The sequence below is a fragment of the Herpailurus yagouaroundi genome, unplaced genomic scaffold, assembly GCF_014898765.1.
Source record: "Herpailurus yagouaroundi ecotype Mexico unplaced genomic scaffold, PumYag 190, whole genome shotgun sequence".
In the NCBI taxonomy this organism is placed as follows: Eukaryota; Metazoa; Chordata; class Mammalia; order Carnivora; family Felidae; genus Herpailurus; species Herpailurus yagouaroundi.
Genome location: NW_024412421.1, coordinates 36,387,950 through 36,415,497, shown reverse-complemented (window position 1 = coordinate 36,415,497; position 27,548 = coordinate 36,387,950). Strand labels below are relative to the sequence as shown.

The following is a 27,548-nucleotide window of genomic DNA, read 5'->3' as shown; positions in this document are numbered from 1 at the left end:
TTGATCGTTAGGAGGTGTCTTCTGTCTTGAGCCTGCTGGTGGAGCAGAAAGTCCCAAGTGGTGTCACAAGACAGTACCTGGTGACAGACGTCCATTTCCTCGTCTTTGTTGTGTCCTACTCTTTTTTCTGATTAGATGGCAGAGCGCCAGAGACAGGTACTTGTTTTAATTTTCTCTTTTTCAGATTTTTATTTAAGTTTTAGTTAACACATAGTGTAGTATTGGTTCCGGGAGTAGAATTCGCCACTCACATACGCCACCCAGTGCTCACTGCAACACATGCCCTCCACCCCCACCCACCCCCTCCATCAGCCCTCAGCTTGTTCTTGATCCTTCAGAGTCTCTCGTGGTTTGCTTCCCTTGATACTCGCGGTCCCGTATGTTCATGTGTTTTGTTAAATTCCACACAGGAGTGAAACACGTATGGTATCTTTCTCTCGCTGACATGACTTCGCTTAGCATAACATCCTCCGGCTCCATCCGTGTTGCTGCAAATGGCGACATTTCCTTCTTTTTGGTCTGTGAATAATGTTCCGTTGTCTATACATCTTCTTTATCCGTTTGTCAGTCAGTGGGCATTTGGGCTCTTTCCGTATCTTGGCTATTGTAGATAATGCTGCTATAAACATCAAGGTGCATGTACCCCCTTGAATTTGCATTTTTGTATCCTTTGGGTAAATACCTCGTAGGGCAGTTGCTGGGTTGTGGGGTAGTTCTAGTTTTAAATTTTTGAGAAATTTCCATACCGTTGCCCAGAGTGGCCGCACCAGTTTGCGTTCCCACCAGCGAGGCAAGAGGGTTCCCCTTTCTCCACATCTGCACCAACATCTGTTGTTTCCTGAGTGGTTGGTTTTCACGATTCTGACAGGTGTGAGGTGGTATCTCAGTGTGTTTTGATTTGTATTTCCCTCATGATGAGTGATGCTGAGCATCTTTTCATGTGTCTGTGAGCCACCTGGATGTCTTCTTTGGAGAAGTGTCTGTTCAGGTCTTCTGCCCATTTCCTCGTGGATTATGCTTTTGGGGTGTTGGGTTTGGTAAGTTCTTTATCAATTTTTGACACTAACTCTTTATCAGGTATCAAACATCCTCTCCCATTCCGACGGTTGCCCCTTAGTTTTATTGGTTGTTTCCTTCATCGTGCAGGAGCTCTTTATCTTGATGAGGTCCCAGTACGTTTTTGCTCATGTTTGCCCTGCCTCTGGCGTGTCGTCTCCCACCCTTAATCATCTCAGGCGCTGAGCCCCAGCCTTCCCGAAACTCTTGGTGCCTCGGCCCTCGGGGTGCGGCCCCGCCACCCACCCCGCCTGCCCCCGGGGTTGTCCTGAGACCATTGAGGAAAGTGAGCAGGCGCGGCCCTTTCTCGCGCCGGTGCAGCTTTCCACGGCCCGGCGCGCCTGCAGATGGGTGTCCCACTGCACCGGGAGCCGCGAGACATGACACGTGTGACCCCGGGAAGTTTTTTGTGTGGGAGGCGGTGCCCCGAGGGCAGCCCAGGCTTCCTGTAAAGTGGCGAGCGGCATGATGGGAAACCGCGCCCAGGACGGGAGAAGGTGAGCCGCCGCTGGTGTCGCCTGCACCGTCACTCTGCTGTCACGGGACACGTGCGCACGCTTCGGCCCCGAGTGCACTGATGGGAGCGTGCCCCGGAGAAACGCTCCCTCTCGTTTTAACACGGAAACCTCCATGAAAAGCCCACGAAGCAGAATAGCACGTGCCTGAGAGGAAAGCCCGGGGTGTGTGCGTGTGCCCATGCCCGCCAAGGGCTCCGGAGAACCTGTGCGCACGCGGCCGGAGGTCCGGTGGGTCCGGGTGCTGTGCTGGCTCGCCGCCCCTCACACCTGTTCAGCACCCCTCCGTTGCGCTCCTGCGGCCCGGGTCTTCTCCCCTCACGCATTTCTTGTGCGTTTTCCTCACGTGAGTTCCAGAATCCAATTTTCAGGTTGTGTTTTTAAACATCCCAGTGGGACTTTGGTTGGATTGCTTGCGTTTGTAGACTGCGCTCCGGGAGAGTCGCCATCTCTCTGGTCTTGTCTTTCTGATCAGGAGGTCGTCCTTCTCTCCAGGTAGGCTTAATTCTCACCCTTCGGTAACATTGAGGTGCCTGGAAGGAGGGTTGCGGAGTCAGAGGGCACTTGTGTCTCTGAGCCCCTCCCCTGGCGTCTGTCGCCCCACAGAGACTCCACCCGGCCCTCCTTCCCGTCCCCGACCACTTGCTCGCGGTCCTCCCCCTCGGGGGCGGCAGTTCCCGCTGCCACGGGGCGGTTTCCTGTCCTTACTGGCACTCGGGGAGGTTCCTCAGAGAATGGTTGAGGCGGTCCCAGCAAGCGTCGGTGGCGTCGTGGCTGGGAGCCCTGGCAGCCTGGGGACGCGGCCCAGAGCTAATGCCTCTGTTCTTGATTCTTGGGCTTTCCTGCACCCGCGAGTACCCCGGGAGCTTCACAAACACGCCTCCCTGCCCTCACCCCAGACATCGAGTCTGGTTCAGAGCAGGTTTAAAACGGGCTCAGGAATCTGCATTGTATTTAACCTCTACCCACCCCACTCAGTGACCCTGACGGCAGCGGGAGCCCCGCTTACTTGTCCACTGGTCTCGGTCTTGTGCCAGTTTTGAGCCTTGTTCACAGATGTGAGAACGCCTGCTGCCCTTTCGTGAGCAAGAGAGCTCCTTTAGATTCCTTAGATCCTTAACCAGTAAGGTCGTGTAGATAGTGCTTTTGTAATTGCACTGATTGTGGCAAAATGAAAGCACCACCCTGTTTCCTGGTGGGGCTGTGCTGGCCTGAGGGGCTGGGCCCAGTAGGACTGTGCCAGAGGGCACCTGCACCGCTGGCTCAAGCCTGCCATCCGTGGGCTTAGGCTGCGGCCGCTGCTCCTTGCTCCTCCTTGTGACGGGGTGTGGTCCACGCCCTGGCGCAGTGGCTGCCGTTGGAAGAGGGCCGCTGTCCTCCGTGGTCTTGTCTTGCTGGTCCTCCGTGGTCTTGTCTTGCTGATCTATAAGAAAAGTAGGGAGAGGCATTCAAAACGCAGACTGAGCGTACTGTTTCTGGGGAAGGTCTCCGAGCTCAGGAGAACCCACGGGGCTGTGGGTTCGTATCGCTCAGGAGGAACAGGCAGAGCCCGCCGTGAGCTTGACTCTTCCAGGACTGGCCCGGCACCGTGCGTTCATCTTTCAGTAAACGTGTCCCACTGCCGTGCGGGTAGTTTTACAGTCGGGGAGGCCTCGAGAGAAGGGTTGCGCGTTGGTAAAGGCCAGCATCAGCTGTACTAAATCGACATGTAGATTTAGCCCCTCTCTTGGCTGCCAAACAGATTTCTCCGGTGGAAGGGCGGGACGGATTCCCTCTTGCTGCCTGGTCGCTTCTCATTTCTTAACACAGCAAGCGTGTCCCACCCACCCTGGCGTGCATGGGCCCGTCAGGGGAAAACAACTTCAGCTGTCCAGCGGGAAAGGTCAGGGCCTGCAGAGGGGAGCCAGGGAAGAGCCGCTCTTCTGAGATCTGAAGTCAGGTCACCGGAAGGGGGGCCTTGATCCACCTGTGCCTGCGTGTGTCCCTGTTTCACAGCCCTGGATGCTTAGCGTGGAAAGAAGAGCACGGGCCCTGAGTCGCATCACACCGCATGCCTCGTTCTGCCACCCGGAGCTGTGTGACCTGACCGGGTCCAGCCACTGCCCCGAGTCGTGTCGCAGTGCCTGGGTGGGTGTGACAGGTACCGAATGCAGTCCCCAGTGCCTGTGCCCTGTCCGGTGCCGTGCCTGGTGGGGAGCACCTCTGCAGCCACCAGAGTTACTGCAGGGTGGCCTCTCCACGTGGTGCTGATGGCCGAAGAGGGACCAGATGCCAGTTTGGTTTCTGTGAAAGCGCTTTATTAAAAAGTAAACTCTGATGGATGTACGTGGTCCTGGGCAGCTCAGTGAATTTTACAAAAGCAAACGCACCTGTGCGCTCAGATGCAGAAGAGAGTTCTCCCCGTCCCTCCAGCCCCCGTGTACCCCTTGCGGTCACTCCCCTGTGCCCGCCCTGAGCGCAGATGAGGTTTGTTTTGAACGTCCCGTAACGGACTCTTGCCTCAGCCTTCCCACTGAGCACTGTTTTTGTGAGATTTGTCTGTGTTGCCTGTGGTCATGGTGTATTTGTCTTGGGGCTGTTTAATCTGTTCTGGAAATGGGACACTGCGTCCGGTCGGCGGCGGGCATCGCAGAGTCACCGGTTCCACGGTTATCGCGAGGGCAGGGGTGCCACTGTCAGCATTCCCGGTGAGCGTGCGCACTCCTGTCGAGTGTGCGTCCAAGTGGAGTGAGGCCACGGGGCCGTGAGGCGTGTGTGCGTTCAGCCCTGGCATGCCCTGGCAAGCCGTCCTGCATGCTGCTGGTACCGACTGGCCCAGCCCGTGGCCCCCCAGGTGAGCTCCAGCTGTCACGCCGGGGCCGGGCGTTCTCCGTCTCCGCTGGGGCCTCTGGGGCTCCTGTGACGCCAGACGGACCCTCAGCGGTCTTCTGTCGTCTCCACTTACGTTCTGGGTTGCAGCGACCGATGCTGGCTTGACATCACCGCGGTTTGAGAGCGAGAGGAGAGGTCACGGGGTTACTGCGTCAGGAAGGCTGAAGTGCAGAGCCGGCACTGGCCGGCTGCCTCTGTGACGCTGCGTGTGCGCGTGCTGAGATTTCCTTCGGTCCCTGTCTTCGCCGGGAGGCCCCAGCACAGCTGCCCTGGGTTTTTCTCCCTTGATGGGGGCTGCTGGTTCTGTCGATAGATTCTGACAGCGTTGGGTTTGTTTTTTCTAGAAAACGCAGTCTTTCCCCCTTCCCAGCCGCATCTCCTCCAGGGGTAGGGACGGGGGCTGGTGTGTGTTCACATGCGGGTGCACCTGTGTGAAATTGAGAGCAGATTTTAATGGCAGAGGAGAGGCGGAGGGGCCGCGATCGAGCAGTCGCCTCCACCCCCCGGATCGTGGAAGGCTTGTCGGGTTACTGGCCGGAGCAGACTCTCCAGAGACCGCGACCCACCGGACGGTTAGCGCCCTGGTCCGCTCAGGCGGCGGGCGCGAGTGGCGACGGACCGGGGTTTTTCCCTGCAGAGGCCGACCTCACCACACTGGAGGCTGGAAGTCCGCAGGTTCGCTGACGGGTGACGGCCTGCTTCCTGGGTCGCAGACAGCCACCTGCGTGTGGTGTCTTCCTGTGGCCTTTGCTCGTGGAGAGAGTTCTCTTCCTCCTCTCCAAAGGACGCGGTTCCCATCGTGGGGCCCCACGCTCATGACCTCCTCGAACCCCCATCACCTCCCAGAGGCCTCTGCTCCCATCTGTCGCATCAGGGGTCAGGGTTCAACACAGGAATGGGGGGCAGGGGCGCAGACAGCCCATCACGGCTGGTGCGTGGTGTTTGCCGAGATCAGTGTGTATGAGGGTCTCCTCAGGTCAGCGTGATGGAAATTGGCCACCCCTGTGGTGGAGACGCCAGACCGGCGGGGGTCGGCAGGCAGGGCATTCGGGGATGGCCAGAGGACACCTCACACGGCCAGGCCGAGAGACGGGGGAGGTTCTGGGGCTCGGGGGCTGCCATGGGGGAGGGGTGCGCCCTGAGCCTGCCTCTCCTCCCCGCACCCCGTTTCCCGTGGGCACTCCCTGCGCTGAGGGGCTTCTCCGCGGGAGCGAGCAGAGCAGGGGCTGGGGGGAGAGGAACTGCCGGGGCCACTGCACAGAGCCCTCGGGTGCTTCCCCTGCCACACCGGGTCGGGCCCGCCTGCCACACTCAAGAGGCAGCATTTCTGGAGGCCACCGCTGCCTTCCTCCGTACCACCAGGAGGCGCGGTTGGGCATGGGGACAAAGATTTTGGCGCCTTCTCCGTCTGTTTCTGGATCTGGTGCCGCCATAGCCAGTTACCTGTGACTCAAAGACCACGCACAGGGAGGCCAGGCTGCTCACAGACTCTGCCTTTCCGGGTGCCACTCACCTACCGTGAAGTCACCCTCTCACAGTGTGAAGTTCCCCGGCCTTCCGCGTGTTCACAGACCGGTGCGGCCATCACTGCTGTCTCGGTTTAGAGCCCTGCCACCTCCCTCCAGAAGATGCTTCGTTCCCTCCATCCCTGGCCGCCTCCAGTCTGCCCTGTCAGAGCCACAGGCCCACGGCCTTTGCACCCTTTGCGCCCTTGTCACCGACTCTTCACTTCACACAGTCTTTAAGGTCATTCTGTATCAGTAGATACTCCGTACTGCGGATGGGTCACATTTGGTTCATCCATCCATTCGCTGATGGATATTTGGGTTGTTTCCACTTTTCCATCTCTGAGCAATGCTGCCAGGAACGTTTGTGTACAACTAATAGATTTTTATAGGCATCAGAGCAGTTAGGAGAGGCAGTAAAAATTGGTTGAATGAAAAAATACACAGAAGCGTGTAAGAGAATGTGTATGTGCACATGTGCGCACACTGTTTTCTCTTGATTTGAGAAAGGAGCCAGCATTTGGCCCTCAGCGAAACCCACACACTCCGTGTGTATGTGTTCACGCGGTGTCTAACAAAAACAAGCATCCCGGGGAAGAAGAATCGTTGGCAGAGGGGTCAGAGTTATTTGTCTGATCCTGTTGGAAGGACAGTGACGAGTTAGCTGAAATTAGACCACGCCTCATAACTTTAAAGTGTGAATTTGGGGATGTGAAACGCAGTTGAAAGCGGACACGCGCGTCCTGCCCTCCAGGTTCTGTGGTGAGCCGTGGGGCTCGTGGTCTGGGAGCTCCCTGGCCTCCCCCACAGCTGTGAGTGGAGCCAGTACCTGGAGAAGTGGGAGCAAGAGTGTGGGTAGACCCCCTGCTCCTTTCCTGCTGACTCACCATCACTCTACTCTCACCGTGCTTGGGGAGGAAGGGAGTCTGACACACACACACACACAGGGTGGGAGACTTTAAAACTGTCATTAGGGTAAGTGGTCAGGCTTTGGTGCAAAGATTCCTGTAGTTCTCAGACTTCCAGCTTCATTCAGGATAGTTCAGCGTCTGAATCCATGGTTGCAAGTGTGAGTTCTGGGGCCCGACTGTCTCATTTTCGTTCTGGCTCTGCCACTGACTAGCCTAGTGTGTTTCCTGACTTCCAGGTCTTGATGTTCTCATCTGTAAAATGGGATTAAAGATAGTATCTGCCAGGGTCTCCTGGGTGGCTCGGTCGGTTAAGCGTCTGACCTCGGCTCAGGTCATGATCTCACGGTTTGTGGGTTCGAGCCCCGTGTCGGTCTCTGTGCTGACAGCGCGGAGCCTGGAGCCTGCTTCGGGTTGTGTGTCTCCGTCTCTCTCTGCCCCTCCCCCGGACGTGCTCGTGCGCGTGCACGCGCGCGCTCTCTCTCAAATATAAACAAACATTTAAAAAATTAAGAAAAGGTAACATCTGCTCATCCGGTCGATGTGAGGAACGAAAACCTGTAAGAGGAGCGCACCTAGTGGAGGATGGACGCCCACAGATGGTGGTTTTATTATCAACTGTAGTGAAGTAAAACAGGGATGCAGCCTGATAGGCGGCCCGGGTTCTAGAGACTGCCACTAATTTTTCCATACAGTGCGATTCAAGACCCTTAGACTTACCAAGCCCAAAATTTGTTGATCGGTTGAGTTGATCCGTGGAGCAGTGGGGCCGAATATGTTGTTTGAAAGGAAAAGGGAGATGCTCTTGCACACGCTTCCTGCCCAGGCCGTGTTGCAGCCATTCTTGGAGAGGGGACCTTTTCTGTTCTGAGGATGCACCACTGGACTGAGCTCCCTGTTGGGTCCTCCTGTGTGACCTTGAATCTCAGGGATTAAGAGAGAAGTGGTTCCTTTGCTCACTAAATGTCTCCGGGCCGGCCGGCACGGGACCGTAGTGTATAGTTTCGTCAGGTGTCAGCTTTCAGAGCGCTCACGGAAGCATTTGCGTACCAAGCGCTCAACACTGCGCGCTGAGCCGTGGAGCTAGCTGACGCTTCCACATCTTCTGTAAATGTCCCCACAGAGGGGCCCGGGTGATGCCGAGTGGCACCTTGCTCTGTTGGAATGCCATTCTGCACGTAGCTCCAGTGCACTTAAAAGCACTCACTCCCACAACGTTACACATGTATTTTTGTGCCATATACAGATCTGGCTGAGTAGGACTTGTTAATTTTCTAAGACTCCGTATTTAGGAGTGACGGCAATTGAAAAGAGCCTGTTGGGGATTCAGATATAAACAGGCTTTTTTGGTTGGCTTTGTTTTTCTAAAGGGGTATATGGAGTCTTTTTATAGAAAATTTTTCCCGTTTTGGTTACCAAACAGTGATACTTGGCTGCTGCCAGAAACAGGGAATTGAGTCTTTCGTGCCCGGCTCACCAGAGAACAGAACACCCTTCAGATTCATGGACAGGAAGCACAGGAGGCCCTTAACCTGGAGGGAGCATCTTGGCCACGGGGAGGCGTGTAACGACAGCTTTTAGGCTCCCGGAGCATTCGGGCTCTCCCGCGTAACTTTTCTTGAAGTGGGGTCAGAAGCGACCATGCTAGTTTAGTTGTTGAACCTGTTCCCCAGATTGTACTTTGAAAGAATTATATCAGAAGATTCCTCAAAAGGGAATTGGCTTGTTGCCAGCATGCATGGTGTTTTTCTTCTTACTTGGCCTCTCTAATGTGCAGTTTTGCGGCGTGGTCTCCTCGGCAGCTGGCACGGAGGGACGGAGTGTGGAGTGTGGCCAGCCCCCAGGGCACCGCTGCCGCCGTGCGGAGCAGAGTGCCAGTTGAGGTCAGCGCCCAGCAACTGCATGAACCTGTGGCGGGCCCAGACGCTCCTTCTGAGCCTTGCTCGTTTGGTACTTTTATCATGAATTTGGATAAGAAAATGCGCTTACTAAATTTGTGGGTGATACAAAGCCGGGAGGGAGAGCAAATAAATTGGTTGACGAATCCAGCATCCAAAATTACCTTCGTGGACCAAATCCAGCAAGATGTAATTGAAGTGGGAGAAGCGTCCCTCGTAGGTTGCATGCAAATATAGGATTAAGAGAGCTGACTGAAAACAGCTGTCCTTGCTAGTAGAAGAGGAAGGATTTAGTAACTTGTAATCCTGGGTGGCATCAGCATGTGCTAGGCTGCCCAGAGGCCAGTGCTTGAAGGTTGGGTGACAGGACGTGGCGTCCGAGAACGGGTGTCGCACACCTTCGGTGGACTTGCTGCCACTGAGGAGGTGGTCCTTTTGAGTGACACATTTTGAGTGGACGTTCAGAAACTGAGGGCCTTAGGGGAGAGAAACCAGGTGATGAGGCATTTGAGGAAAGGTGAGGAGAATGGAATTGGATCTGGGTTGGAAGAGGGAAGACCCTGGGGGGTCCTCACAGCCATGTGTGACGAGCTGTTCTCCAGGAATTTGCCAAGGAGGAGGCATTTGGTTGGGTAGTTCGAGCTCCATTTTCTTCTGAGAGTCTGTGTGTTGATGTATTTTTTTTAGGGCACCTGGTTTTGGGGGTAGCTCTGTAGAGTGCACAAGAGGAAATGAAACTAACGCGTTATAGAAAGAGTGCCGCGCAGCGTGGTTCGGGTTGTGGCCCTCCCCTGCAGCCGGGACTCGTTGGCGTCTTTGTGGAAGGTGGACTCGACGGAGAGCCGGGCCCTGCGAGCTGCCGAGGCAGCATGCGGGGAGCAGAGGCACCTGGAGTACTTGGCTCCCATGTAGGAGTCAAGGCTTGTAATCCATAGGAGTCTAGGAGTCGTGCCCAGATGCATCGGCTCCTTTTAGAGCAGGTTGCTTGTTTTCTTGCTGTTGAGTTTTAAGACTTGTTTGTAGATTTTGGTCCTTTTTTGGATGTATCTTCTGAAAATACTTTTTCCCAGGCTGTGGCTTCTGATTCTCTTGATACTGTCTTTTGCAGAGCGGAAGGCTTAAATTTCAGTAAAGTCCAGCAAATCTGTTGCTTTACAGTTAGGTCTGTGATCCGTTTTTGTGAAGGATGTAAGGTCTGTGTCTAGATTAATTTTTTGGCACGTGGGTGTCGAGTAACTAGCACCATGTGTTGGAGGGGCCGTCTTTGCGCCATTGGATTGCCTTTGCTCTTTTGCCAGAGACCAGTTGACCGTATTCATGGGGATCTAATCCTGGGCTTTCTGTTTTGTCCCATCGATCTCTTTGTTTAATCTTTTTCCAGCATCACACTGTCTTGTCTACTATGGCTTTGCAGTAAGTCTTGAGGTCAGATAGGTCTGTTTTCCCACTTTGTTCTTAAATATCGTGTTGGTTGTTCTGCATCTTTTTATCTCTCTGCATATAAACTTTGCAATTAGTTTGTCCTTGCTGCTGGCATTGTGATTGTGATTGCATTGAAACCATTGATGAAGTTGGCAAGAACTGACGTCTTGAAATACTGAGTCTTTCTATCCGTGAACACAGGACGTTCCTCTGTTTAGTTGTTTGATTTTTGTCCCTCATAGTTTTGTGGTTTTCCCCAAATAGATCTTGTATATATTGTTATATTTACACTAAGTATTTCATTTCTGGGATGTTAATGTAAGTAGTATTGTCTTTAATTGCAAATTTCATTTGTTCATTGCTGGTATCTAGGAGACCAGTTGACTTTTATGTATTAACCTTGCTGCCTACAGCCTTGCTATAATCACTTATTAGTTCCAGGAAGTTTCTTGTCAGTTCTTTCAGATTTTCTACATAGATCATGTCAATTGCAAACAAAGACAGTTTTCTGTCTTCCTTCCCAATATTTATACCTTTTATTGCCTTTTCTTGCCTTGTTGCGTTACCAAGGACTTCTACGACAATGTTGAAAGGGATGGTGAGAGGGGACATCTTGCTCTATACCTGATCTTAGCAGAAAAGCTTTCAGTTTCTCATTATTGTGTAGGATATTAGCCGTAGGTTTTTTGTAGACCTTTATCAAGTTCAGAAAGTTCCCCTCTGTTCCTAGTTTACTGAGAGAGTTTATCATGAATGGTTGTTAGATTTTGACAAATAGTTTTTCTGCTTCTATCAGTATGATCCTGTGATTTTTCTTTCTTAGTCTCTTGATATGATGTAAGCTTATGTTAACTGATTTTAGAATGTGGAACTTGCCTTGTTGTAAACCCAGGATAAATCCCACTTGGTCATGGTATATAATTCCTTTCATACTTTTTTTGACTCGATTTGTTAATATTGAGGGTTTTTACATCTCTGTTCCTGAAAGATATTGGTCTGTAGACTTTTTCTTCGTGATGTCTTTGGTTTGGGTGTAGGGTAGTGCTGGATAGAGGACAGAAGCTATGTTTTGAAAGAGATTGTAGAGGATTGGTACAATTTTTTATCTTAAATATTTGGTAGAATTCACCAATGAATGCCTCTGGGCCTGGTGCTTTCTGTTTTGGAAGATTATTAATATCTTTAATAGATGCAGCCCTGTTCAGATTGTCCACTTTTTAATGTGGAGTTTGGTAAATTCTGCCTTTTAAGGAATTAGTCCACCTTTTCCAGGTTATCAAATCTGTGGGCATGGAGTTGTTCGTGGTATTGCTTTTTTTGTTTTTATTCATGTTTTTAATTTCTGTGGGATCTGTAGTGATGTCCCCTCTTTCATTTCTGATATTAGTAATTTGTGTTCTCTCCCTTTTTTCTTAGCTTGGCTAGAGGCTTATCAATTTTGTCAGTCTTTTCAAAGACCTAGCTTTTGGTTTTGTTGATTTTCCTCTATTTTCAAAAATATCAATTTCTGCTCTAATTCCCTTTTTTAAGTATGTATTTATTTTGAGAGAGAGAGAAAGCGAGCGAGCAGGGAGAGGGAGAGAGTCTGAAGCAGGCTCCTTGCTGTCAGCATGGACCCTGGGATGTGGATGGAGCTCATTCCCACGAATCGTGAGATCATGACCTGAGCTGAAATCAAGGGTTGGATGTTTGGGGTACCAGGGTGTTCAGTTGGTTGAGTGTCCGTCTGACTTTGGCTCAGGTCATAGCCTCGCCGGTTGTGAGTTTGAGCCCCACATTGGGCTCGCTGCTATCAGCGTGGAGCCTGCTTTGGATCCTCTGTCTCCCTCTCTCTCTCTGTCCCTCCCTCCCTCCTGCATGCTCGCTTGTGCTCCCTCAAAAATAAAAATTTTTTTTTTAAAGGTAAAAAAAAAAAAAAAGTTGGACGTTTGACTGAGCCACCCAGGTACCGCTGTGCTCTCTTATTATGTCTTCTTTTCTGTTTTGGGTTTAGTTTCCTCTTCTTTTTTCCAGTTTCCTATGGTGGAAAATTAGATTATTGGCTTTAAATCCTTCTTCTTTTCTAATGTGTGCATTCAATCCTATACATTTCACTGTATCCCACAAATTTTGATAAATTGTATATTTAATTTTCATTTGGTTCAAAATATTTAAAATTTTCTCTTTATTTCTTCTTTGACCCACATGTTGTTTATAAATATGTTGTTTGATCTGTGTATTTTGTATTTCCCATCTATCTTTTTTTTTTTTTTTAAGTGTAGTTATTTACTTTGAGCGAGAGTACAAGGCGGGGAGGTGCAGAGGCAGAGAGAGAGGGAGAATCTTAAGCAGGCTTTGCACGGTCAGCGTGGAGCCTGATGTGGGGCTCGAACTCACGAGACTGTGAGACCATGACCTGAGGCGAAATCAAGAGTCAGACGCTTAACCTACTAAGCCCCCAGGGCGCCCCTCCTGGCTCTCTTTCTGTTACTGGTTTCTAGTTTATTCTCACTGTGCTCTAAAAGCAGAAATTGTATGATTTCTGTTCTTTTCAATTTGTTAATGGTGTGTTTTCTGGCCCAGAATATGGTCTGTCATGGTGAGTGTTCTGTGTGAGCTTGAGAAGAATGTGTATTCTGACCCTTGTTGGATGAAGTAGTCTGTAGATGGCCGTTATATCCAGTTGATTGATGGCGTTGTTGAGTTTGGCTCTGTCCTTGTGGATTTTTGCTGCTGTGTCCAGTTTTGAGACAGGGGCGTTGAATTTTCTGACTGTGATAGCAGATGTCTCTTTTCTCCTTGCAATTCTGTTAATTTTTGCCTCACGTAGTTTGATGTTCTGTTGTCGGGTGTGTCCATGTTAAGAACTGTTATGCCTCGTTAGAGAACTGACCCCTTTATGCTTAAGTAATGGCAATTTAAGTCCCGGGTGACTTTCCTTGTTTTGAAGTCTGCTCTGTCTGAAATGTAGTTACTCCTACTTTTCTTTGATTAGTTGTCAGCTAATCGAAGCTAATTAGTTCTCCTTGTGTTTACTTTTCATCTGCAGGTGTCTTTATGTTTAAAGTGGGTTACTTGTGGACAGCACATAGCTGGGTCTTGTGTTTTGATCTACTCTGACAACCTCTGTCATTTAATTGGTGTATTTAGAACATTAACGTTGAAAATGATTATTGGTATGTTAGATTAATATCTACTGTATTTGTTACTGTTTTCTATTTGTTGCCCTTATTCCTTGTTCTTTTGTTTGTCTTTGACTTTTTTTGTTGTTTTTTTGTAGTTTTAATGGAGCATGTTATAAGATCCCAGTTTTTCTCCTTTCTTAGCATCAGTTATTTTTTTGCTACTTTTAGTGGCTTGCATTGACAGCTGGCTAATCTGAGTCCAATTTCAGATAACATTGTACCACTTCGTGAGTAGTGTGGCTACCTTGAAATAGCAAAATAGTCCTAATTCCTTCTGTCGGCCCCTCCCTGTATGACTGCTGTCTTTCATTTCACTGACACCTACTGATGCGTGAGAACGTGTGTGTGCGCGCGCGCGCGTGTGTGTGTGTGTGGTGAGGGACACACAGTCAAATACATTAGTGCTCCTGTTGTGAACAAATTGTTACTCGTTAGATCAGTGAAGAATAAGAAAAATGAAATGTTTTTAAATTGACCTCACGAATTTCTTCATTTGTCTTCCTTCCTTCATGTAGATTCGAGTTTTTGACCCATATATATATATATATTTTTTTTTTTTTCCAAAAAAATTTTTTAACGTTTCTTGCGAGGCAGGTCTGCTGGGCCAGGTCCCTTAAGTTTGGTTCGTTGGAGAAAATTTTCTTTCTCCTTTACTTTTGAAGGCTGATTTTGCGGAGCACAGAGTTCTCTCCCTGCTTTGAATATTTCTCTCCACTCTTCTTGCTGGCTCGGTTTCTGAGCAGGAGTTGGATGTAATTCTTTGTTTCTCGATAGGTAGGGCGTACTGTCCTGCGGCTTCCTCCAGGATTTTTCCTTTGTCTTTGGTTTTCTGTAACTTGAAAACGACACGTCTAGGTATCGTTTGCTGGCACCCGTCCTGCTCAGTGTTCTCTGACCTTCCTGCATTTGTAGTTTGATGTCAGAGTTTAGTTTGGGGAAATTCTCATTGTTTCCTGTTTTTCTTCCATTCCTCTGTCTTCTCTTTCTGGCAGTGCCGCTGTGCTTCTGTTACACCTTATAGCGTAAGTGGCCCACGGTCCTCGGATATCCTGTTCTGTTTTTTGTTGTTTTTTTTTCCCCCAGGCTTACTTCTCCTTGGTCTTTGGTTTTTGAGCTCTGTGTTGCCGTGTCCTGTGGCTCCAGGCTCTTAAACATGTCCAGCCTGCTCGCGAGCCCCTTGGAGGCATGCTCGGTGGCCTTTGTTTCTGTTGCTGGTTTGATCTCTCTTTGTGGTTCTTTCTCAGGATTTCCGTCTCGCTCCTGACCTTGCCCACCTATCCTGCTTGCTGTCTTCTTCAGCTGTTACAGCCCTTAGCGCATTAATCACAGTTGGTAAAGTCCTGGTCTCATAATTCTGGCACCCCTGTCTGCTTCTGGTGCTTGCTGGGAACCTTCAGACTGTGCTTTTTGCCTTTTGGGGTGCTTTGTGTTTCTCACTAGCAGGACGTGATGGGCCAGTTAGAAGAAACTGCTGTCCATAGGTCAGGCCTGTGGCAGTGAGGCGCTGGAAGGGGCCCTCTGCAGCCCTGTGATGAGGTCTGTGTCCTTTGTGGAGCCCGGGCTGCTGCTCACTGCACAGGCCCGCCGCTTCTTGGGCGGGCCGGCATGCCCAGAGGGAGTTTGGAGTTTGGGAGTTGGGTCTCCTCCAGGTCGACTTGGCTCTGATTGTACTCCCGCAGGGTACGGGGTGGGCTCCCCTTAGCTGGGTTTCCCTGAAGGCAGGCCTCGTTCAGGCACACTTCACAGCGGTCCCTCCTCCCCTTCCTTGCCAGGAGCACGAGGGCGTGTGTCTGGGACGTTTCCTGCGGGAACCCGCTCGAACTCCTAGGAGTATGTCTCACAGTACCGTGGGGGCCCCGTCACTGGGTCGCGCTGGGGGTTTCACTCTCTGAGCCGCTGCCCTGAGCCTCTGGCAGTTTGTCCAGGCTTTGCCGTCAAGCTCTGGTTCCTGCAGTTTCTGCTCATGAGCTTCTGCTTCTGGAAGTGTGACTTCCTGTACGCACCTGTCTGTCCCTAATTTGGGGGCCACCAGTTTGACCTGCGTCCCTCCCTTCGTGGGGGTCTAAGAGGAGTTGTTGACCTTCCCGGTTACTTGTTGGGACACACTGGTGACTTCCAAGTCCCTTGCATGCCAAGCCAGAACTCAGAAGTCCCTTCTGTTGGTTATTTATTGATGCGTATTTTTTTATATCAGTTTTAATGAGATAGAATCATGTTCAATAAAATGCCTGCCTTTTAGGTGGACGGTTAGAGGAGTTTCAGCTAATACGCACGCCCGTGTAACCACTACCACACCCGGGACAGACAAGGTGATCCTCACTCCAGAAAGTTCTCTCCTGCCCGCTTGCCGTCATTCCCCTTGTAATCTTTGGCCCCAGGCAGCTACTGTCATCACCATAGATTGATTTTGTCTGTTTGAGAATCTCCTACGTAGAAGCAGAATCATACGGTACGTGCCCTTCTGATGCCGCTTCTGTCGAGCGTGACGTTTACGAGACCTGTGCGTACCGTGTGTATCCTGCTTGTTGCCGACAGTCCTTCATCATGAGAACGTACCGCACTTTTACTCTTTTCCCCCGTTGAAGCATCTCTTCGCTGCTTCCGGTTTTTTGACAGTGATGAATAAAACTTCTCTAAACGTGTGTGTGCGTGTCTTTCTGTGCCCTTGTGTTGTCACATCTGAGTCAGTATCTGGTGTCCCGTTGCTGGGCTGTGTGCCAGGAGCGTCCCACGGTGTGAGGAGCAGTCCCTTGGTCGTGCTGTCTTACACCTGCTCGGCTTCGGTCCCGCCGTTTGCTTGGGCCGCTGGCGGTGTTCGGCACGGGATGCGCTGAGCTTGGGCTTGTTGACCGAAGACCGATGAGCGATGTACTCACCGTCTCTTTCTGTTTTTATTGGCCATCCGTGTGTCTTTTCTTTCCCATTTTTATTTCAATATTCTGTCCCAGTCTTTTGCCTATAATTTTATTGGATTTATTTTACTCATGAGATAGTGAGAATTCTTTGTTTTCTGGACGCAAGTCATTGGTCAGGTGCGTGTTTGCAGAAATCTGCCTCCCCTTTGTCACTTGCTGTTTGATTGTACAGTGGTTTATTTTGAAGAGCTGAGGTTTGCTGTCTTAATAGAGTCCGGTTTCTGTGTCCAAGTCCCTGCTGCCTCTGAGAAATCCTCACTCCAAGGTCGTGGGGCCTGGCTGTCCACATTTACAGCAGCTAGCTGGACTCGGGATGGCCTTGGTAGCCTGTGGTCCAATTAAATTGTACTCAGTAAGTGCTTGTGAAACACAAGTTGGTGTAAAAAGTGCTCTCTCTCTCTTTTTTTTTTTTTTTTCCATTTTAGGGCAACAGGAGGCCCTTCAGGTCGGAGTGGACATCGGATGGTAGCCTGGAAGAGACAGTTAATACTTTTCGGTGGCTTCCATGAGACTACGAGGTTGGTACTGATAGGGGGACCTCTCTGTTTCCTGAAGCAGAAAGGAGTGGGTTTTTTGTGGGAAGAGCCATTGTGAATGCTCCTGGAAAATGCTGCCCATCCCCCAAAACCAGAGCCAGCTTCACGGATATGCAGCCCAGGCAGCCTTGAAATTCTCAATAGTTACTGAACCAGGGGCTCTGTGTTTTTATTTTACGCCGTGCCCTGCAAGTGGTATGGCCAGACCTATCTACCACAGGATTCTCAGCCTGGCACAGAATCCCCTGGGGGGCTTGTTAAAACTCTGATTTCCGAGCCCCACCCTCTGGTGGCTGACTCAGTAGGCCTGGGACAGGGTCTGCAAATTCGCAGGTGATGGTGATGTGGCTGGCCAGGGGGGCCCGCAGTGAGAGCCTGCGTTCTGCCGTGGTGTCTAAAAAGGGGCCTGCGGTGTGCCCCTGTGTTGTGGCTGCATTGCTACGAGCTGCCACGTTCGTGTATCCCACGTGTATGCACTCCAGGTCGGGCCAGCAGGTTCCCTGATGGTTGAGAGCCTGTCGTCCACATGGCAGCCTCTGGAGCGTCCTTAGTTCGGTCCTGAGAAACAAGACGCGTGGTGACAGGTTAGTGTGCCTGTCACCATCCTAATATGGTACCGTGTTGTGCGACATCCGTCCGGGCTGTTGTCATGCCTGGTGAAGGCCATTCCTCTGAGTGCACCCCACGTGGAGGAGGGTGGATAGGGGTGTCTCTCTGGCCGTGTTTTATGCTTCCCTCTCCTAATCCTTCAAGAAATAATCACTTTGTTAGTTGTCATGGCACCGCTAACAGTTTTGTCACATTGTGGGACCATTTGCACAATTTTTTTCTGATAATTCCTGGCTCCTAAAGAAGTCGTTGTACGTGGATACAAAGGGGGAGGTGAGTTAGGCCGAGTCTTGTTGTTTTTCATACCCCTCTCACCCTGGTCTCAGTTGAGGCGTGGTGGTGTAGATTTGGCTCAATTAAAGTTGCAGTTTTTCTTTGTGAAGAAAGGTATTTTATTAATTGACAAGGGGACATCAATTCTTACATGCTTTAGGACAGGATTTTGAAAGCACAGTTGAAGTTAAACAGGGATGATTCTGTGTTGTTAAAGGTGTAACTCGGGTGTAGTTGCGCTTTAATAGTATGTCTCAAAGACCATACTGTTGGCAGGCAGGTCGTGGTCCCACGTCCCGGATGAGGAAGCCAGGTGAACGAATGCCCAGTGGATTGTGGCCTCCACGAAAGATCACTCATTTCCAGGGGGCCCCTTCCCGCCCTGCAGGTGTTCGGTTGATTATAGCCATTTTGGATGAGGAAGCCCCGGCTGTTTTTAAAAGTTTATTCCTAAGGGATTGTTACCTATTATTTAGACTTCACACTTTTTTTTTTTTTTTTTTTTAAACAGCCCCAAAACGGTTGGGGAGACCAACACAGGCCTTGCTCCTTGGAACTCATAGGTTACGGTGTATGTGCCGCTGAAGCAGGCACGGGTTATAAAGTGGATCAAGTTGTACGATGGTTGTGATTTGCAGCTTTTCCAAAATCAGAACTGTTCTCAAAGTATTACCTGTTAATCTTGCTTAAAATTATGAAGGTCTCAAACACACAGGACACCAGGAGATAGAAGTAAAGAAACCTTCCATATTAAACAAGTTAGTTGGGCTTTTTAAAACCAAATAACGGTTGATATTTATGTGCGGGATAGAATTTTTTTACTGCACACCTGCAGTGTGAAATCCGAGGAGATGGGAGAATGTAACAAAGTCTTCTTAGAACTGAACACCTCCAAGCGCCTCAGTTCATGTACGAAAAGCCATCCTACAGAAGGCGCATCTCTGGGTGCCAGTCAGGGAGGCCACCCTGCAGGCGACTGGTCCCGTGTCCCACGCTGTGCGCAGCGTTCAAGTGAGCGGCGCAGCAAACCGGCCTTGTGCTGGCCCTTCCGTGTGCTGGCTGCAGGGGGCCGGACTTGGGTTAGCTCTAGTAGGAGAGACAAAACTGCTCAGACTGTGGTAGAATTTCCCACCTGAAGCCTGGCTGTCTGTTTTGAGTACCTGGGGAGCACCTCTTCCTCTTCCCGTGTACTTCTGACCCGAGGCCCCTTGGCTTTGCCCCGGCTGTCCGTGAAATGGTACCAGGAGGCGGCACTCCCCCCTCGACTTGGGCCGGGCTGCCGCCGCCCCACGCACGGGGCCCCTTCTCGAGGCCCTCTGCATTTGAGTCCTTTGCAACTTAGGTCCCAGGGCCACGTGCCCCCTTGCCACTGTCCCGCTGCGGGGCGCCAGGGCCATGCCTCTGGCTTGTCAGTCTCCGCAACGCTCAGCTCAGCCCGGCTCGGCTCCCTGCCCGGCTCGGGGTCTCTTCACGGCCCTGACCCAGCTGCAGGAATCTCCGTTCTGAGGATTCACTTGAATCTCTAATTCATGAACTTAAGCTTATACGCATGGTAACCTGATGCAAGTATTTGTGAGACTGTGGTTTTGTAAACTGTGTAAGGAAGCATCACTTCTAGATTAGGAAGGCTTTCAGATCCAGGCAAATTAATGAATTTCTGTAAGCTAGCCTTATCTCTAGTTTCCAGATACAAACTCACATCTGCCTCCAGCCCTTTCATGTGGATTTCAACTTTCAACTGGGAACTTGTTTCAGGTGGTACAAAGTTTACCTCGAAGTTAATCAGGTTCACATTTTAATGTTACTGCCTTTCTGTGTCACCATGTTATAACCAGAGATTACATCTACTACAATGACGTGTACGCCTTTGACCTGGACATGTTCACGTGGAGTAGACTGTGCCCTTCGGGGACTGGGCCCACCCCCAGATCGGGCTGCCAGATGTCTGTCACTCCCCAGGGCAGCATTGTCATCTACGGGGGCTACTCGAAGCAGGTAAGATGCAGCGTGGATGGAAATAGACATACTCTGTTGTATTGCCCTTTCCACTGTCACCAAGAATGAAAACTTCCAAACAGGATTGCATGTTGGCTCAATAGAAACACTTTTTATTAGAGTAGAAACGGATGTGTATCAATCTCCCCCGTGAACATATCAAGATTTTTGCAGCCGTATTATGTTCTAACCCATATGCTCTGAAAATGCGGGACTGTGAATAATTCCGTATTGGGATGAGCCGCGTGGGGGGGAGGGGGGAGGGTCTTGATTCCTAACCACAGATCCCAAGTGCTATGGGGAGGGCTCATGTGTAGAACAGGCCACTTCTTCCAGCCGTGCAGACACGCAGAAGTAAATGTTCTTGCACACCTGTCTGGGTGCCCTACACCAGGGTGGCTCCTGCTGGCTCTGGGGTGTGTAGTCCACGCCGGGGCCACTCGCAGCGGCTGCAGCCTCCAGGCGGCTCCGCTCCAGCTTGCACGCGTCAGCGAGCCCGAGAGGGATAAGGTCGTGTCTCACTGCAGGCTCTTTCTTAGCCTTCGTATTTTGAAAATTTCTGCGATGTGACTTAAGACTCAGCGAGCACTTACTGTACCCCCACCTGGATTCTTCTGTAGTCCATGCCCTGCCGTCCCTGCTTCTGTGGTCGTTCACGTCTGCGCTGCTCTCCACCCATATTTCTGGGCGTGTTTTAGAGAAAAGCACAGGCATCGCTTCGGCCCGCTTTCGAGATCCGTCCCCATTGCGTGTTTTAGCTGCTTTCGCTTCTTGGCCCCCAGCAGTTTTCCACTAGGACACCCCGGGGGGTTTGTCTAATTTCTGTTTGCAGACCCAGGGCTGTTTCTAGTTTCTGACCGTTAGGAACCAAGCTGCGATGCGCATTCTCGTGCAGGTCGCCGTATGGCTCCACGTTCTCATTTCCCAGGCAGGGACCCAGGAGTGGTTCTGCTTGGGTCCCAGGGTGCAGCGTCACACCCCGTCCCGCAGTGGTTGCCCCACACCCTTGCTAGCCCTTGATCCCACCAGAGTTTTTTATTCTTGGCCTTGCTGGTGGATGTGTGGGGTCTCATTGTGATTTAAAAAAATAATCATCTTTATTTATTTTTGAGACTGAGCACGAGTGGGGGAGGGGCAGGGACAGGGGGAGAGAGCATCCCAGGCAGGCTCCGTGCTGTCAGCATAGAACCTGACGCAGGGCTCGATCCCACAAACTGTGAGATCACGACCTGAGCTATCCCCTAGTTTTCATTTCCTGAGATTCAGGCTGCTCCCCACAATGTGGCCCATACGGAGCCTCCCTGGCCTGAGGACATCCAGGGCACATGTCCAGTCCCGGGACAGCGGGATCGTGGGCTTTGTTTTCCAGAAGGAAACTAGCTGTCTGTCTCCAGTGAACACATGCCCGTGGCTGAGAGGAAGAGAAGCGTGTGTGTGTGTGTGTGTGTGTGTGTGTGTCTCCTGGTTCTGTCTGCCGGGAGGGCCCGGAGGTAAAGGCGCCCGGCGGCCGCGAGCACTCCCGGTGCCCAGATCTTGGCTTCTGACCCCACCTCTGGGGACAGGACCCGGGGCTCCTTGGGGAAATGGCTGAGTCTGGGGCTGGGGGTGTACAGGGCGAGGCTGGGGCATTTTGTCCAACCGGAGGCAGCGCTTATGGGAAACCCTCACCGATGGGGTGCGTCAGAGGGACAGAGGAGCCACTGGAAGGGTTTCCGATGGCCAAGGCTGGAACCGGGTTCCAGCAACCAAGTGAGTAAAGTGCATTGGATTGTAGCTCACAGTGTGACGTCAGAGTCCGTGAGTCTGTACGTTTAGATGCAAATGATTGAAAGCACAGACAAGTCCCTGTGCAGAGTTCCACATAAATTGCGTAGCCACTCTGCCCTTGAGCTCTGGAGTATGACTCCCCACCGTACGTGGGGCTGTGCAGAGTGATGTCCTTCCAGGGAGGACTCTGGAGAGCTGGGCGGGGGTGGGGGGCGGTGACCTGACAGCCCTGTGGCCAAGGTCAGCAGCAGTGATAAGTCACAGTGACAACACGCAACCCCGGTGTGATGGGTGAGAAGGGGCCACAACCCAGAAGCCCATGTCCAGTCGTGAGAGAAGGTCAGACAAGTGTCCGTAGAGGGACAGCTGACCTGCACCTCACAGCCACTGAAGGTCATCAGAGGGCGGGGCCTTGGAACAGAGAAGGGACACTGGGGGAAACCGAGGAGATCTTAATACACCGTGGACTTCCACTAATAGGGCTTAATCAGCATTTCATCCTTAGTTAGCGGCAGGTGTAACACATGGAGGGCGTTATTAGTAGGGAAACTGGGCGCTCAATTTGTCTGTAAATGTAAACCTCCCCTGAAATTCAAATTTGTTAGAAATAGGGAGTTAAAGGGTAGATACAAAGATGAAATGAACATTACCAAGCCCTCCCCCCAGGAAAGCCATTTTGCTGCACAGTTTTCCAGACACTGTAACCTGTAGGTAGGCGCAGGTGCCGCGTGAGCCCCGCAGGGCACTGCCGCAGAGAGTCCGGGGCCGGCTGGCTTCTGCTTAGAGCGTTAATTCGGTTCTTGCAGTGAAGCCTAAGCACACAAATTGGAAGATGAGGGGGTCGGGGATGTGGGGGTTGCTGATGGAAGATGGCTTTGTTACGGCCTCGGGAGAAGTCCCCATGGGCTCCGGTACAACCCCCCCACCTAGACCAGGCTGGCTGCAGAGGCCATGGACTTGCCGGCAACAGAGTGCTGGAATGTTCCTGGCACGATGGCAGTCTTTAGGACGGTGGGTTTTTTAATTTAAAATCTATTCTGAACAGTTAATAACTGATACCAACATTTTTTATTCTGTCTGCTCGGTGAGGTCAGAATTGACCTGGTCGTGGTTCATACTTTCTTTGAAGCTGCTGCAAAGGAAGGCTCCCGAGCCCTCCCCTGCCCCACCCGGCCTCCCAGCGAGAAGCGAGACCGCAAGCCTGAGGGGACCGTGTGGGACATTGTGGGTGGCGCCTGGCCAGTTCTTACGAGACTCCCGGTTCCTTCTGCAGAGAGTCAAGAAGGACGTGGACAGAGGCACGCAGCATTCCGACATGTTCCTGCTGCAGCCTGTGGATGGAAGGGAAGGTGCGTACGCTGGGTGGAGGGTGGGTCGCGGCGGCCAGTGGTCTGCGGGGTCCTGCCCAAAAGCCTTGCCCGCCCCGTGGCTGGGGGATGGGGAAGAGAGGGTGGCGACAGGCCCCTGCACACTGGGCTGGGGTGTGGGTGTGTCCTCGCCTGAGCGAGCAGACCAGGCGTTCTGTGAATACCCCTCGGTGACCGTCTGCACAGCAGGGAGAGCCGGAATACTCACCCTCTGGGGTGGTTGGGACGGCCTGACCTAAAAGCACAAGCCAGGAGCTGGTGTCGAGCCAGGAGCCCCCCTGCTTGAGAGGGCGGGAGCCACTCGTTCCCTTGTGCTCGCCCAAGAGCACGCGGCTGCTAGGGTGTGGGCTTTGGGAAGGGGTTCACGGGTCCGGGAAAGTGAGAAAGTGAGGCGGTGGCCTGTTTGTGAGTCTTGGGACGAGCGGGCTGGGCTAGACCCAGAAGATCGGGTCTGGTGCCCGGTCTGCTCCGGGCCCTGCAGCGGGGCCTCCCCTCCCTGTGAGGCCGCCGTCCACTGTGGAAGGACGGGACCGCTCCGCGTGACCCTAGCCTCTGCTAAGCCGGGCACTTCTCAGGAAGCCAGCCACACCACCCTGCGGTGACCGAGGAGGGCGCCTGCCTCTTCCCCAGCGGGAACCGAGGTCTGGTGCTGAGAAGTAACTTGCCCGGTTTACATGAGTGAACTGGAGCCGGAACCTACTGTGTTCCCGGCGGTGGGACCCCGCTGCTCAGCCCCTGCATCCGGCGTTGGGCCCGGATGGGCCCGGTGGGCTGGCACACGCTTGAGCCTGTGTCCCGCAACCCAGGAACGTGTCTTCCCTGACTGTGTGCAGTTCCTTCAAGCAGTAAAATGCTGGCTGTGACGGGTTGGTCTTGTGGCCCAGCAGTGGGTGCCCCCCGACCCCCGGGCTGTGTGCTGAGGAACAACCGGTGGCCCACCATGGCCATTTGTCGCTTCCGTTAAGCTTTTCTTAAACGTTCAGTGTAGGAAAAATTGCCATTCCTTTCTCTAGACCCGGCGGGAGGACGTTCCCCCACGCTTCACACTAGGTCACGTCTTGAGGGTTTTATACCATGTGAATCTGGCAGGTGCCGAGAGGAGCGCGGTGTGGAGGTCTCCTGGGGAGAGCTGGGGCATCTGCGCCTCTGAGCAGCGGCCCTGGGACAGCGGTCCTCCCTGCGGGGAGGGCAGGGCGTGAGGGTCTCCTGGCACGCGCCCCGTGCGCCAAGCTGGGAAGCGCTCGGCGGAGGTGGTGTCAGCGGGGCCCTGGGGACACCGCGCAGGACCTTCAGGGGAAGGGTCAACCTCTGGGGCGCGTTGAACCGTGTCAGGTTTCTGCAGAGGGATCAAAATCCGTAAACTCGGTGCGCTTTTGCCTGCAGTCCTGTGTTTCCACTCGTGTGCCGGTCACCGGAGGCCGGGGGACACTGGGGGTGCCCGTGGCCAGAGCTCGCTTACCCCATGTCCCCTCTCCGACAGGCAAGTGGGGATGGACGCGTATTAACCCTGCGGGAGCCAAGCCCACCCCGAGGTCTGGCTTTTCGGTGGCTGTGACCCCGAATCATCAGACGCTGCTGTTTGGGGGCGTGTGTGACGAGGAAGAGGAGGAGAGCCTGGAGGGGGACTTCCTCAATGACCTGCACTTCTATGACGCCACCAGGAACCGCTGGTTTGCGGGGCAGCTGAAGGTAGAGCCGTGCTCCCGAGCACGTGCCGGGGCGGTCGTACGTCAGACACGCAGCCCTGTTGTGCTCCCCACCGCCCCACCTCCCCGTCCCTCTGTGGGGCTCCCCGGGAGCTCTCAGTGTCTTTGCCGGCATTGTGGGCAGGGGCAGGCCGTCCGGCACTGGGGTCCCCCTGGGACTTCAGGTCTAGAGGAGTTGTTGGCGCCAGAGGCCTTGAGGCCTCAGGAGGTGGCCCACTCGGCCAGAGACCCCTCCCTGGTTGGAGGGCTTTGGCGCCTCTGCTGGGGATCAGGCAGACGTGCGGCTGGGGTCTGGACTCGTGGCCCCCCTGCCCTTTGCCCTGAGGGGTCCCACCAGGTAGAGACTCTGTGCCCGCAGCCTGAACGGGCAGATTAGGGCAGGGGGCTTCCGCCACGTGGCCCAGTCACCCTCGCACCCCAGGTCGCTCGAGGACGCTGCCCGCTGACCACCGGCCGCCCCTGAAGTGCACGGCCTTGCTTTTTCCGACAGGGACCTAAGTCAGAGAAGAGGAAACGGAGGAGGGGCAGAAAAGCAGAGCCCGAAGGTGCCGACAAGCAGGAGCGCGGGGGGGCCGGTGCCCAGGAGCCCCTGGAGGTGGTCAGAGAGGTGGTCGCAGAGGACGGGACCGTGGTCACCATTAAACAGGTTCTTGCCGCCCCAGTCCCGGCGGGACAGCCACAGTCCGAGGAGGAGGACAGCCCCGACGAAGCCGGTGGCCCCGTGGTGGAGCCCAGTCCCCGCTCCAACGCCATGCTGGCCGTGAAGCACGGGCGGCTCTACCTGTACGGGGGCATGTTTGAGGCAGGTGACCGCCAGGTCACCCTTAGTGACCTGTACTGCCTGGATCTCCACAAGATGCAGGAGTGGACGGCCTTGGTGGAGGCGGACCCAGGTGAGCTGGGGTGGAGAGAAGATGCTCTGCACGTTGGGGCGGGAGCCCCATGAAAGCCGCTCTGTCCCATCTGTCCACGAGGGCCCACTCAGATCTGCCCTGTGCCACGGAGCCTGCAGTGAGCCAGACCCACGTGTCCTCACCCGTGGCCACTCCCGGAGGGTGGGCCCTGGTCACGGCGAGGCGCCCCCTCCTGCGTACGTCCGCCCCTGCTCTGGGAGCTGAGGGGGTGGCTGCTTGCTTTGCGCGGGGGCAGGGGGCGGGGCTCAGGCCCGTCCCGGTGCTTCTCGGGGGTGCGTCGTAGCAAAACCGATCTCACAGAGCCTCCTCGTCCAATGTCCGCAGCCTCCGTGAACACGCGAGGGCAGACCAGGCGTCCGGGGGACACCTTCCGGGGGAACCTCCAGGCCGCCTCTGCTCTGACCCGCCCTGCTCAGTCCCTCGCGTCCACGTTGTACACAGGTGGCTGCTGGATGCCAGCCACCACTCCTTTCTTGGCCACTGGACACTGAACAGAGCTTGAGTCCACGCTTTCAGAGAAAGGCGCTGCGTGGCCCTGCCAGGTTCCTTAGTTTTCCGGAGAGGCTAGGTTAGAGCAGGGGCTGCAGGGTGAGACCGGGGGGTGGGTCTCGTACCTTTGCCTCTGCTCTCCGTCCCCTCCTCTCCCCTCTCCGTCGTCTTCCCTCGCCTCTGCTCTGCGTCCCCTCCCCTCGCCTCTGCTCAGAACTGGGGAAAACAACGTGTTTCCTTCCGGTGTCCAGAGGTACTGGGGCATAGGCTCACTTTGACAGCATGATTATTTAAAAAAAAAAAAATTTTTTTTTAATGTTTATTTTGTTTTTGAGACAGAAATAGCGTGAGCAGGGGAGGGGCAAAGAGACACAGAATCCGAAGCAGGCTCCAGGCTACTAGCTGTCAGCACAGAGCCTGATGCGGGGCTTAAACTCACGAGCGTGAGATCATGACCTGAGCCAAAGTCGGATGCTCAACCGACTGAGCCCCCCAGGCGCCCCAGGGTGCGTGCGCTTCTTGATGAGAGGCTGGAAACTCCCTGCACTGACGTTTTGAACGTTCGCTTTTGATTTAAAGGAGCTCAGGAGTGGCTGGAGGAGACGGAGTCAGAAGAAGACAGTGACGAGGACGCCGAGGGCGGAAGTGACGACGAGGACAGTGGCGACAGCGGCGGGGAGGCTGGGGGTGAGTGTGGTGCGCATGCCGGCGCCGGGCGGCAGGAGACCCACGGCAGAGCAGCTCCGGAGCCAAGCACCCCCTGCCGGACCTAGAGCTCAGGGGTCGCTTTGCTCCCAAAGCCCCGATTTTTGCTGGTAATGAGAGACTTTCATGCTTCAGTAAAGTTCTATTAAAACGTGGCTTTACTTCGTAGACGCCCTCTCAAGGCGAGCCTAAGTTTTTGCGAGAACATTTGTATTTCGAGTACGTTTGGGCCGTGCCGGGTCGCTTTTTTTGATTGAGTGAAGAGCGCACTCGTGACATGGTTTCTGTGACTCCGGTGCTCACCCCGTCAGCCAGTGAGCTGTGGCCTCTGCGGCTGCCTGCCCGCCCCGCCTGCCTCCCCCCTTCCCCACGGAAGAGCCCATGACCCTCGGTGGCACCTGCCCGGCTCGCCCTGGATGACGCTGGGCCCCACGCCCAGGCCATTGCCATCTGAAGACGGGGAGTACCCCCTGCGCTGCAGGGCATCCTGCGTGGTGTGGCTCCTTCCGCGGCGTTGGCGTGGGCCGTGACGACGTAGAGCAAAGCTGCGGCAGGGGCGGTGTCGTGGAGGGCGAGGTCCCCGCGCTGCCGGCGGTGCCGTGAATACGAGGCAGAGAGGTGCCTTATGCTTTGCGGGTGATCTCCCTTCCACCGGACAAGGAGCCGGGGGTTTCCCGTGTGGCGGTGCGTCGTCAGGCCGGAGGCCCCCGCTGTGATTTCCGGAAGTTCTCGGTCGCAGCCCACCGGCCACCTTTCCACGCTTCGTGTCTCTGCCCAACTCTGAAGTAAAGCTCCTATCGGCTCTGTGGCTGTCGTGCCACCGGTTTTGCTCGGGGGTCTGTGAGCCCACGGACCCGACTCAGAGCCGCTCCCTTAGCGTTTCCTGGGAAGAGACGGTGGGGCCACCCCTGCTCCTTTCCCGGTCAGCCCCCA

The 27,548-nt window shown here is 53.6% G+C and overlaps 1 protein-coding gene across 2 annotated transcripts in view; it reads left to right on the top strand.

The window, feature by feature from the left end:
• Positions 1–26,801, top strand: part of KLHDC4 (kelch domain containing 4) — a 49,243-nt gene extending 22,442 nt beyond the window's left edge. For both annotated transcript variants that reach the window (XM_040443294.1, XM_040443293.1), the window contains 6 exons: positions 16,680–16,772; positions 19,508–19,667; positions 22,708–22,783; positions 24,282–24,490; positions 24,998–25,400; positions 26,490–26,801. In XM_040443294.1, coding sequence (XP_040299228.1) covers positions 16,680–16,772; positions 19,508–19,667; positions 22,708–22,783; positions 24,282–24,490; positions 24,998–25,400; positions 26,490–26,683 — 1,135 coding nt within the window. In that variant the 3' untranslated portion in view covers positions 26,684–26,801. The remainder of the gene's footprint in view (positions 1–16,679; positions 16,773–19,507; positions 19,668–22,707; positions 22,784–24,281; positions 24,491–24,997; positions 25,401–26,489) is intronic.
• Positions 26,802–27,548: the final 747 nt, after the last annotated feature.